At 46.3% G+C, this 12,472-nt stretch overlaps 1 protein-coding gene across 2 annotated transcripts in view; it reads right to left on the bottom strand.

The window, feature by feature from the left end:
• Positions 1-12,472, bottom strand: part of ZMAT4 (zinc finger matrin-type 4) — a 68,811-nt gene that overhangs the window by 558 nt on the left and 55,781 nt on the right. For both annotated transcript variants that reach the window (XM_069800893.1, XM_069800894.1), the window contains one exon: positions 7,788-7,884. In XM_069800893.1, the coding sequence (XP_069656994.1) occupies positions 7,788-7,884 (97 nt within the window). The remainder of the gene's footprint in view (positions 1-7,787; positions 7,885-12,472) is intronic.

The raw sequence follows: 12,472 nt of genomic DNA, 5'->3' as shown, positions 1-12,472 counted from the left end.
AGCCTACCCAACCCTGCAAAACCTGCCTCGGTCGTGACCCAACGCGGTTTTGGCCAGTGAGGAATTTCTCATTCAGCAAGCGTTGGCGATCTCGGGTTTACGCTCCGAGAAATCAGGCCGCTGTTTATGCGTTGCGTTAAAATAATTAATCTGTACACCCGACACCACGAAACAAAGTTGCACGAGCCATTCTGGGGCTTTCAAATTATGATCAAAACAGAAGATATCAGAGATAGCTTTATTTTCACTTACATTAAAAGGGAAGGGAGAAAATGTAATCCTATAATGAGAGAAAGTATTACACACTCTCTCTTCATAGGCAGTGTAATTACTCAGCTGCTCTCTGGAACTGAAATAATGACAAATTAAAATGCCTTTCGATTCCGTCTACCTTTTATAACTATTCATCTTCTGGAGTTATTATCATTCTAAAGGCTTCTTTATATTTTAGGCATCAGCCACTATATGTTACGGAAAGCGCGTGGAAATTGTTACATCTCCTGACAAAAGTTGCTGTCGTCAAGGTAAGAAAAAAATCATTTGGCTTGGTTGTAAAGTGCACAGTACTACTCAAGTGTTTACTATAATTTCCTGAAATTTATTGGAATTCTTACATCAAAGAGTGCATTTGTTCTGGGTGAGGATGCGCAGGAGGGAGCTCAGCCTCGCAGCACCAGGGATGGGGCTGCAAAAGCCCGGGGGAAACAGAAATAACATTTTGCATAAAGCCTGACACAAACAAAGTCAGTCCAGGAGCCACCAAAGCCTTCCTCTAGTTCTGTCTCCTGCTTTTCAGCATGAATAAACATCCAGAGCCCCCGGAGCAGGGACAGCCGCAGAGGCAGAGCACCCACCTCGGAGCGAACACCCAGGACCCGCATCCGCAGCACCCGGGGAACGGCCCTGCCTTCGCCGCTCCTCCTGCGCACGCGTTTGCTATGTCAGATACCGCAACCGGGAACGTGTTTCAGTCCCAACAGGCTGTAAATACTTGTTTATGCTTTCTCAAATAGATTGGAAAAAATATGGAAATGCAATCATGGTGAAGGGTGACATTTCTCCAGGCATGATATTTACAATATTTTGATTAGCGCTGATTTCTGAATAGCCAAACGGCTTATGTTAATAAATACCCTATTCCAATTAGACATCTGTGTTCTCAATCTGAAAAAAAAAAAAGGGGGGGGGGGAATGCACAGGCACCAAGCCTGCTGTCATTTGCTCCTCAGCAGGCCATTAATTGTCTGGGCTTTCACAGGGTGCAACCCAACGACTAGGTGAAGGGCTGTGCAGAAAGGTCTTTGAAGCACACCTTCCAAACTAGAAATGACCATTCTCAACCCCTAGGAATTCATTTTGACCAGATACTGCGCTCCTTTGGTAGGTTGAATTGATCTTACCCTAACGATAGCTGAAGGATTGGGTCCCCTCTCTGCAAAAATCCTAAAATTAATCAGAAAGCATGAGTTTGAAAGGGAAACCTAGACATGTGTTAGCATCTATGAATGTGTAAATGAGTGGTTATAAAGCCCCACAATACATTTGTGAGCTCTAGATGTGGCAGAGAGGTCTGGCTGATCAAAGAGACAAAATAAAGGCAAGAAGATAAAAATCTTCTTTATGGAAGTGGGAATCATTATACTCAATATAGTCAGACTCTTAATTACTAGGGCTGGATCTCAGCCTCCAGTCGCTGACAGCCAGAACGGTGGAGGACAGCTCACAGCTCTCGCTATCCGGCACATTATTATAGCATTTGATATATTTGCAACCAGCCCAGAGATGGCACTTACATCAAATGTGGGTCTGAGCTCTGGTACTCTGCCAACAGCATCTTTGGTCCTTTCATCCGCAAGCCCCTCAGGAGCTACTTCAGACCTGGAACTGGGCTCTCCGATGCATCGTCCCCAAACACAGCTCTCTTCTCCTGGATGCAGTGACGAACACAGCACCCTGTGCCCGGTCCCACTGCCCGTGCGTGCTAATTAAAGGAGGGAAGTGCTTTTTGCAAAGCCCTAAGTTAATATTCCACACAAGCGTTTCTTTGACGCCAGAATTTGAATATCCTCTGGCTTCTTCCACAACTATCCGGGACTTTAATTCTGTTGTTTGTTGCAAACCACTTTTAGCAGTGATTTTTCACCTTGACAGTTTACACAAACCAGGAGAAGAGGGAAGTTTTGTTTCTTGCAGCCTATGGCAAGCAGTAAGGAGCAAGGCTGGCATGTGATTCTCTCGAGAAATTTGGGAGATAATGTGTGCCCTCCTTCCTGCAGCTCCTCAGGAGCCGGTGTTTCAGCTGCCACTGGTCCCCATAGAAACGGAGCTGCTGGTGCTGACCACGGTCCAGCCGAAGCGGGCACCGGCACCGCCGCCTGCCTTGCACCTTGCTGGTCATTCTGCTGCTCTTCTGCTCATCGCAGGGAGGAGGAAGGGAGAAGGGGAGATTAAAAAAAACCCCACATCTATTTCTGGAAAGCAAGTCAAACAATGACTCAATCATCTCTACACAGTTCATAAATCCCTAATTAAAGGTTTAGTGCTCCTCCCCGCCGCAGATGTTCCAGAGTCCAGCCACATTTCAAAACCTTCTTCTGGGCCGGCGCGTGTGCATGCAGCCACCAGCGTCGCTTATCAGAGCTGCGAGCTGAAGCTCTGCTTCCTAGCACATTTAAAAGCAGTCCTCGCCCAGCTGCTCTGTGTGAATGCACAGTGCCATCAGAGCGAAGACGAACACTGCCTGACCCCTGACGTAAACAGGCTGGATGCCAGATTTGTGATGCCTTAAAAGAAATATTCTCCCGTATCCAACTCTCACCCCAGTTCCTGACTTTATGATAGGATAAAAAAAGGATGCATTTTTCCTTTCTTTTCAAAAATACGGCTTAAAGTACATGCACCCTGAAGAAAAAAAATGGGAGCTAGTAGACATTATCTTGCTTTGCATATTCATTGGCCAGAGGGATAAGGACTAGCTCAATATTAGCTACCTCCTCCTGCATCTTTTATTCAACACCAAAAATAGCAGCCAAGACACTTTCAGCTTTCCTCCCAACCCCCCATTTTCCCATCTTTTGGTCAAACAAATCCAGCCAGAAGCATTCAGGTGAGCCCCTGAAATTCCTGTAAGCAAAGAGCTGAGCTCTCCCTGCCAGACACCCCCAAAGGAAGACCAGGTCAGCTGCAGGGTACGCAGCCTTGAATTCCTGCTTTGCTAATGGAGCTCCAGCACCATTAGCGCCCGCGCTGAGAAGCGATGGAGGTCCAAATAACATGGGCTGCTAAGCAGTAGTTCAAGGGCTGCTATATAGCGGGTTATTTAAAGCAACTCTAGCAGCGGCTCAGTTGTGTGCTGCTCTCTGGAGAGCTCTCAAGAACTGTAATAAATATCCACAACTTGACTCATTCCTCATAAAAGTTCTTCTCTCCTAAAGCAGCTTTTCAGAAGACTCGCCTACCTGCTATTTTTTGGGTGCTACCAGCTTCCAGCCTGCAATCACCTTCCCTGCTAACCTGTCCCAGAGCAAAATCCCTTTCCTTTACAAACTGCTCCCCCCGCCCTTATTTTTTTAATTATATAAAGTGTGACAGCTACATAAAATGTTTTGTTGCCTTGGCAACTGCAATCCACTGGCTTCAGACCGAGTTATAAGGAAGAGGACAGTCTTGACACTAACCAACAACAACGAGAACAGCAAAAACCGGTGGGCAAAACACTCGCCAAGGTATGCAGGAGGGCTGGCTCCCTTACCTGGCACCCCAACGTGGAGCCCATCTACGTTTGCTTCACCCCGCGCTTGAGACCCAAAGTGCTGCGATGACCCAGCCGTGCTCTGCACTTCGGCAGAAGTACCAGGTCCGGATTTCAAAATTAACTTTCTTTGCACAGAAGAGGTAATTGCTTGTAGAAAGCTACAAAAACCTAGGTGCAGCTCTGTCAAAATCAGTTGTGTTTCTGCTGCCCTGCACATCCCTTTGCGTTGGGAACAGGGCTGAGCTGAGGGCACGCGTACCTTCAGTCACTCGTACAACAGTCAAGGCACCGTGTAGAATAACTTTTCACAATGTGTTCATTTACAGCACTAGAAATGAAGATTTCTTTGTCTTTGTCTGCGCTGTAGATGATTTCTGTAGTCACGGACATGAGGTCTATGAACTACTTTACCTTCCTGAATTCTTTTGCTACCTGCTATTATCACACGTGCCCAACCTGTGCAGCCTGCTCTGTACAAACACCGTGTACAAGGTCATCTCTGCTTGCGTGGCAAATAGAAGAACTATGGTCGTGAGACCCCCCTGACTCATTCTGGGGCTGCATCTCTGGGTCCAGCCAGATTTAGCAGACCCCTTAGACTATGGGGAGAGAACTGATTCAGGATAGAAGATACGGGTAACTCATTCCCTCAGTCCCATATAAAGGACAATGAAGCTGCAAAAGCAGCTTTAAACAAGGAGAGTGAAATCTGGTTACGTACTAATTACAGGGTGGGAAGAGCTTTTGTTGTGCCCAAACCCAAGCTGCCAATCTACTGTCTCCCATGCTTCTGCACTTTCCTATAGGCGCTGGATACTTAGCCTCAAAGAAAATTGTGTAAGAATGAACAATGGATGGAGGAAATAGAATAATCAGAGCAATTTCCCATAGAAATTGGTCAGACGAATGTCTCTAATTGGCATTCCATTATTACATTTGTAGCATACTTTCTTTTGAATGTATTACTTTGTTTCCTCTTGTACTGAATACCCATGAAAATCTCTTGGGACCAGATTTAAGTCATTATGAATAAATGATAAGAAACTAAATTTAGAAAGACTGATAAGAATATTAATTTGCAGAAGAGGAAGGTCCTTAAAAAAAAAAAAGCGGGAGTCCTGCAGGCCTCTGTGCCACTCTGGTGTTCCCTGCACAGGCTGGCTTGATCCTCACCAAGATGAAAGCGAAAAGGGCCTTCCTATCAATAATTCATGTGCTTTCAGAGCTCCGGAAAGCTCTGGGAACGGCTGTGACTTCCACCAAGCCTTGACACTAAAACAGTGCAATGCCATTTGGCTTGCTGGCTTCCCAGTGAGATGGGCTGGGACACCGGGAGCCTCCATAAACCAAAGCCAGCCCTCTCCGCACCGCGTGCTGCTTCCTTCCCGACCGCCCCGTGTGTTCCGGACAGTATTTGTCTGTACCCTGCTGCTTTATCACCACCTCCCTGGTTCCCCAGCGTTTCTGCTCTGGAAGAGCTGTTCTTGCGAGTTTGAGCAACTGCGGGAGGTTTTTCTGCTGAACAGCAGCAATCCCTCCTGCCACAGAATGGGATTCCCGGTTTCCCCATCCTACAGCCTGGCCTCCTGCCATGCACACTCAGTCGGGGAGTTGAAGGTCTTCTTCCCCATGGGCAGCAATAAACAAATGTGAATTATTGTCTCAACTCCTGCTGATTCTTTACCCAGATACTCCCTCCAATCCTGAGCTCTGCAGTGAATGCACTCCCTGTTAGGCTCCTACTCCAGCTACAGAACAAGAGATGAAGCAGAAAGATCCTTAGTGTTTGCAATTTTTGTCAGAGTAAGTTGGAAGAAAACATTCGGGAAAGCAATAGATGCAGAAGGAATTATCTTTCGGCAGAACTGCCTAAGTGTGGAGATGACACTCTTCTAATTGCAGGTGATTGAACAACAAAAGCAGAAGGCGTGGGTATGAAACAGAGGATGTGAGGCACCCTCTCGACACCAAAAAGAAGTAGCGCATCTTTTCTGCACATCTCTATTTCCCATCCATGAGGCTGCTCTGATTTAAAATGAACTCCTTTATCCTTTGCAATAATACCAGCAGCAGCAACAGCAATAATAATACAAACTCAGAAGGACTGGCAGGGGAAGGATAAATTACAGCTCTGTGCCCAGGCAGCACATCACAGCTGCTCTCATTCCAGGTTTCCGACGGGAAGAGCTGTCAGCTCTCTTTTCCAGCAGTGGGAATTTGTTGCACTGGGTACGGACACCAATCCCGCCTGCACCGTCCCGCACGCTGCGCACGTAACGTGGAGGAGCAGGGACGCGCCGTCAGTTAAGCATGCTAAAAAAAGAAAGGGAGATGGAGGCGGCAAAGGACTTACTGAAGGTCCCAGATTGCTTGTGGCACAGCCTAAAACCACGTCTCGCTTGCCTGACCCCAGCCCTCTTCTCCACAAACCATCTAGACTGGGAGGTGTGCTGGATCACCGCGGCCACTCAACAACTGCCTCTCCTTCCACTTCACCCATCCTTTGCAAAGAGAGCGAGGGAGAACACCACCTCATCAGAAAGTCTGATACCGTCAGTTCCTTCCGCTAATTGAGATCCCAACTATGACTCCACGCTGAGGTCCAGGAAGGGTAGCATTTGGAAGACAGTCAAACGCTCCGTGAATAAATAGGATAGAGCTAACGTTAATAATACCGGGAATCTTTGAAGGTCTAACATCAGCTGGGGAAGGTCTGCATTTATCCTTTGGTAGCTTACGCAAAATTAGACATGAGTACTTATTGCTGGTTCTGATCATCCTGCCTCATCTTTCAGACTGCCCGTAAAGCTACCTGAAGTATTTCAGTAAGTAATGACACCTTTTATGTCCCTCTTCTAATCTGGGCAGTCCTGAGTGCTTCAGCCTGAAACGGTTCCCAAAGCTCACATGTAAGTGTATTAAGAGAGATTATTTCATTAATCTACTCTCTGGTACCATGTATCTTTATCACTTCATTTTAATAATTTCTACTAATTGACAGAGCAGACTCCCTCCAAGTCTCAAAGTTGGGTAATACATAACTGCTCTAAATCACAGCATAAACATTTTCACTTGGAAACACCTAATCCCATTACTCTCCCAGTGTCTCCTCTGAGGTTTAACACATGAAGGATGCTGCAAACTTGGGATCACTAAGCACGAAGGCTTGTGGCATCAGGACCAGACATCATTAACGTCTTGGGTCACTGCTGCCCGCTTCTTCTTCACCCATCCCAGACCACCAGGCACTGCTCAGTTTGAGGAGAGGATGGGCAGATATTTGGGTTCCCCAGCATCCTCTGACACGTTTCAGTGGGGAGGGACAGCAAACCTATAGGACAGGACACGGCGGAAGAGATGTGCAAAGCTATAAGGTACTCTGTGCTGTAAGTGCATGCGGTGCTGTCTCAAGCAGACGTAAGGAGCGCTCCTGCCCAAAAGCCCAGAACCTCTGAAGGACAAGCTGAGGACAAGGGGCGTTCCTGAGGATGTGCAGAACGATAGCCGTGGGTGGGGGGGTTCCTGAGAAAGGGGGCTAGAGGAGAGGTCTGCAGGAGAGAAGGAAGATGTTCAGGAAAGCAGGACATCCCCTTAACACACCTCTCCAGGCAGGAGCCCCCATCCCCAGGACATCTGCAGGCTCACGACTCTCCAGCCCCAGCCGAGCCTGCAGGACTATCCCAGAGAACGCAGGCAGAAACCCAGGAAACCAGGACAAACCTCCAGCAGCAAAACACAGCAGGCTGCGTGGAAAGCACGAGGAGCTGACAGCAGGTTTCACTGGGGCATGCTGTGACTGGCAAGGAAATTAAGAGCAAACGGCACTTGGCGCTTCGGTGGGACTCCGGGAATCCCATCTGGGCTCAGCCCTGCGTTTCTCAAGCTGGAGGTGCCTCCCGTATCTGTGTTTGCAAAACACCCAGAGCTCCTCAGATGAGAGGGTTATCGGAGCGTAAAGCATTATTTTTATATATATTCATTAGGCAGACACAGAAAGACAGGAGGCCACCGGGAAAAGCACGAAGATACCCACTTGGTCTGATGTTTGGAGCCCTTCAGGTGCGCGTGGTACTGCTCTATCGAATTCAGGGTGACGTTGCAGATGTTGCACGTGTAGCTGCGCTTCAGGCCTGCGAAGAAAACCCAGAGTCATTAATTGTGCACTGGCTGTGCATTTCGGTGTAGGCTGAGGGGAAGCTCAGGGCTGCGCCGGGAGGAAAAACATCTGCATGCCTGGGCTAGAGACTATTCAGAATCAAAATGACAGCTTGAAAGTACAAATGAGTGAAAATGGCTGAAGAAAGGGGGGGAAAAAGCAAAAAAAAAAAGCACTAGTCCTTGCCCCCAGCAAACTTCTAATTAATTAGAAGGTAGTCAGATCTCAAATTTCATTTCCAGTTTCCCAGACATTTCTCTTTACAGTAACCCATCTATTTACTTTTCCAGGCCAGGGTATCCAAGCATTAGTGAAGCCTAAAGAAATATTTTTAAGAGGCACAGACCGAGCAGAACAAAGCAGGGTTCAAAGGCAAATCCCTCCTGGAGACCGCGGTCCCCACAGTTCGTCAGCGCCGGCATCCCTCTCTTGTGACTTTCTCACGAAGCATCATTACACTCAGACTAATGAGCACACGAGGCCCCATTTATTCCTCTGGTTTTTTTGGTAGCGATCGCAATTCAGGGCAATCCCTCATTAATGTATTTAGGAGCCAGATCACTTAGGAACTTGATTTTCCCCCAAAGGGATCCGCTCTGATTTATCCATCGAAGTGAATGGCCGTGTTTGCCGAACGCAGCCGCTGGTGTCCCAATGCCAGTGAGTCGGCAGCCTTTGTCTGAAGGTCAGAGCTGGAAGCCTGGCACGGGTACCAGGTGGCCATCCAAAAACTGGAAGCCAGGAACTCATTTGCCTGACAGATTTACTCTTGGCTGCAATACCTGTCTACAGCCCCTGACCGCAAAGCAGCCCTTGCTTTGCTAATTTTAGCCCTTCACAGATACAATAACAAACAACTATTTATAAAGCTGTTGCTTTTGCTGCTGGCCAACTGAGTACCACTGAACTCAGAATAACATCTCAGTGGGTTCACAGTAGAAACGTTACGCAATTTGTGGGGTTTTTTTTGTGGGGGCTCTGGGGGGGTATGTTTTGTTTTGTTTTGTTTGGGGTTGTTTTACCTTCTAACAAATTTCTTAGCTGCCTCTGCTGCTTTCCATTTCATTGTTTGTTTGATTGCCACAGTTACAAGTGATTTTCTAAGTAAATATACCGCATTTTATTTTATTGCGATGTAAATTGCAGAGAACATGATCTAAGTGCAGCAGTGCAGTTGGCTGAGCGAGTTAAGGCAGCAGCAGGCAGGGCAGGAGACTGTGCCGAGCTCCGGAGAAGCACACAGGTTATATACACAGGCAAAAAGGAGACAAATGGTATCCGCAGCACCGAACCAAACCACGCAAACTCCCCCAGAGCAACAGAAATGGGGACTGCAACCCATCCTGCTCCCTGGGTCACGGAAGGGCAAAAGCTGTACCCTCAGAAGGGGCCATCGGACCCACGGAAAAGACCCCCCCCCCACCCCCCCCCGCGGAGCCTGGGTTTAAACAGCATTGCTCTCCTAATTCACTGCTCTGCCACTGGGCACAGATTGCAGGGAAGAAAAAAACCCAGGCAATTAAGCAGATTCATGCATATCTCAAACAGAAGCTGCAAAGCAATTTATAAGCAAAGTCAGAGAAACAGTCTCTCGGCACATTCACTAGAAAACATCCGAGCCGGAGAACTAAACCCAACGATATCAGCCTGTGTTTTGCTTATTCAGCTAAGCTCAAACTTCACGCCTCTGAGACATCCACTGCAGACAAGACATTTATTCACCTGAAGAGTGTGCATGCACAGAACACCAAGAGGAGACTTAGCAGGATTATAATGGCAGGCACTGCCGACGAGAGCATAATAACAAGAGAAGAGCTACTTTTCTCTGAATGCAACACAGAAATATCTCCAAACCGTGCTCAACTAATTGTCACATAAGGTTAAAAAAAGCAAGAGACAGGAGATGATTTATGGATACAATAAAAATTGCTCATTTAAACATTATAATAGCTTTTACATTGCTACCAAAGTTCAGTTTTTTACTGGGGATTGATACTCAGACTGGGACAGTTATGACGGCTTTTCTTCCTGTACCATCCTTTCCACTCCATATTATTTCAGACCTTTTAATAAAGTGAATTGTCCTGGGTGGGTCACAGGGAAGGGGGAAGAAGGTCAGGATTAAGGAAGAATTCCAGGGTTCCAAATGCAACATCTGTACAGACTGGCCTGAGAAAAACAGTCACCTGAGATACACAGAGAGACACAAAACCCGCTGTTCTCAACGCTATTTATTGTACTAAATAGGAAAATTATTTCTTCCTCATTTAACAGCTTGCATCTCAGAATTATAATTTAATGACTTAAGGCTGAGAGTATTTTCAGTTCTCAGCAGGACAAGGAAATCAAGACTTTGTCACCTCTGAAAAGCTGAAAATCTAAAAATAGGAACCCAGCAGACAGGCAGCAATCAGAATTAGAGGTGAAGGAGAAAAGGCCTTTTCCCAAGAGAGTGTGCTGCCCAGTGGCTGCTGAAAATGGCTGATATTATTTTTGATTCGTGTCAGTTTAGATTTCCTGGAAAAATGCAGAGTTTGGTCCATTTCGGAAGCATTTATTCTTAGTGCCCTGGATGCACTCCTCTTTCCCTCTGGAGAGGGTATTAGCCTGCCTAGCACATTATAGATCAAGTAATTATTTACACACTAATGTTCTATTTTGCCTTCTAGACAGGTTTTCACCCAAAACATTCCTCAATGACTTTTGCAATCACAGAAGAACACGATGCTGCCGGGGAAGTTCCTCCACACCTGCAAAAGCTGCAAAAGCAGATTTAATTTGTTTCTTTCTCTCTCTTTTTTTTTTCTTTCTTTTTTTTTTATTTCTTTCTCCATCCATAAGGAAGTGACCTGGGCCAAGAGAAGGACCACTAGCTACGTTCGAAATCTATTTTTTGGTGGAAGAAATGAGAAACCTCTTTTAGGAGCTACGGCAACAACAAAACCAGATATTGCAGAAGGGAACAGAGTGCGGCTGAACGTACATTAAATGCCTGTTTCCCTTCTGGACATCCCTGAGAGAGCGAGCAATCTGAGGGCTCTTACTCCTGGTATGTAGGGCAAAGCCTGACATGAATTAAGCGTATAAACGCAGATCTAAGTGTTTCCAGACCCTGATTCTGTTGTCTCCCTTACTATGCTGAGTGTCAGAGAGTGGTTTCTTCTCTCCTCCTCTCTTTTGTATTTTAACATCCTAATAATTCCCTTGGCATCACAGACTGCATTAGCATCACTGACATTACACGTAGATCGGCATTTCAGTAAACCATTGATGCTAAAGCAATTTCTGTCCTGTCCTCCTAGAAAAAAAGAGAATTGCAAATTTTAGAGTCTCTGCGGTCGTGTTTCTGCTTTGCACTGATTCACTTCCATGAAGATCTGAACAGACCGTTTCAAGCTTAATTGAAGGGCTGCGCTTAAAAATACCAGAGTTGTGGGATTCTTAGCACAGGCTGCTGCGCTCTTTAGGAGCAGTTTTAATGTACCATGTAATAGTCTCTTTTGACTTTCTACAGTATTATTTCTTTGCAGAAATTGCTAAAACAATTCATTTAGAACAAGTAATGTATGGCATTCTCAAATCTGATCAGTTTATGCTTACCATAATTAACTACATAGGCTATATACACACTTACCATTCCCCAGCTGTACCTACAGACTCCCAAAAAATCACTTGTTTGAAGTTCAAAAAACCCCCCACTAGCTATACTAACAGTCCCACTTTTCTCAAACATCTCTCACCTAGAAATTTGGCCCAACATGAAGTTGAACATCTTTAAAAAATATTTCAAAAATATTCAGGTGAGTACTTGAAAACACCAAGCAAGTGATAAAGCAGAAGCATTTAAATAGTCACCTATATTTTTATGTGTCGTGATGTGGCACGGAACAAAAATCAAATAGCAAATATGCTTCTGGATTCTCTCCTTGCTGAATTTATTCTTGATGCAGCAGCAATGGTGTCATAGTCAAACCCTCTGTCCACAGCTCCCGTCTCCTTTATTAAGCCAACAGGCGTCAGAAACCACATACATTCGTGCCACAACACAGAGGAAAGGATGGAAAAGGTAATGGATGGCTGACACGGGCTGTGCGTTAGCACCTTGCTGCAGACTGAGCCCTCGGACCATGCCGTGATTGCTGCATGGCAGAGATCAGGACCGGGGGAAATAAGAAACCGGTAATACTTTAAATTAAGGTAATAAGGTTCTAATGCTGAGCAGCTAATTTAACAGCATACATTAACAGCAGCCTTATTGAATCTTAATTACTTGTGTAGGTGGAAATGCCATCAGCGATTACAGTTCCTAACTGGGGACACTGATTTTTTTCCACCAGCATGTCAAGGCTGCTCATGATGATGAACAAGGGGGAATCCTGTCCCCCCTCCCCGCATCCAGCGCTGGCACCGCTCCGCTGCAGCAGCTCTTCCCACCGGCTGGAAAACGCAGCCACGGAACGGGCCGATCCTGTGAACTCGCTCGTGCTCAGCAGACTCACACAGCTTCTAGCGCACACGGCTACGTTTTCAGCTGGATGGAAACGTTGCCGGGGCTGGACCAG

The sequence above is a fragment of the Haliaeetus albicilla genome, chromosome 13 (assembly GCF_947461875.1).
Source record: "Haliaeetus albicilla chromosome 13, bHalAlb1.1, whole genome shotgun sequence".
NCBI lineage: Eukaryota > Metazoa > Chordata > Aves > Accipitriformes > Accipitridae > Haliaeetus > Haliaeetus albicilla.
Note: the sequence above shows the minus strand (reverse complement) of the source record. Positions and strands in the feature narration are given on the sequence as shown.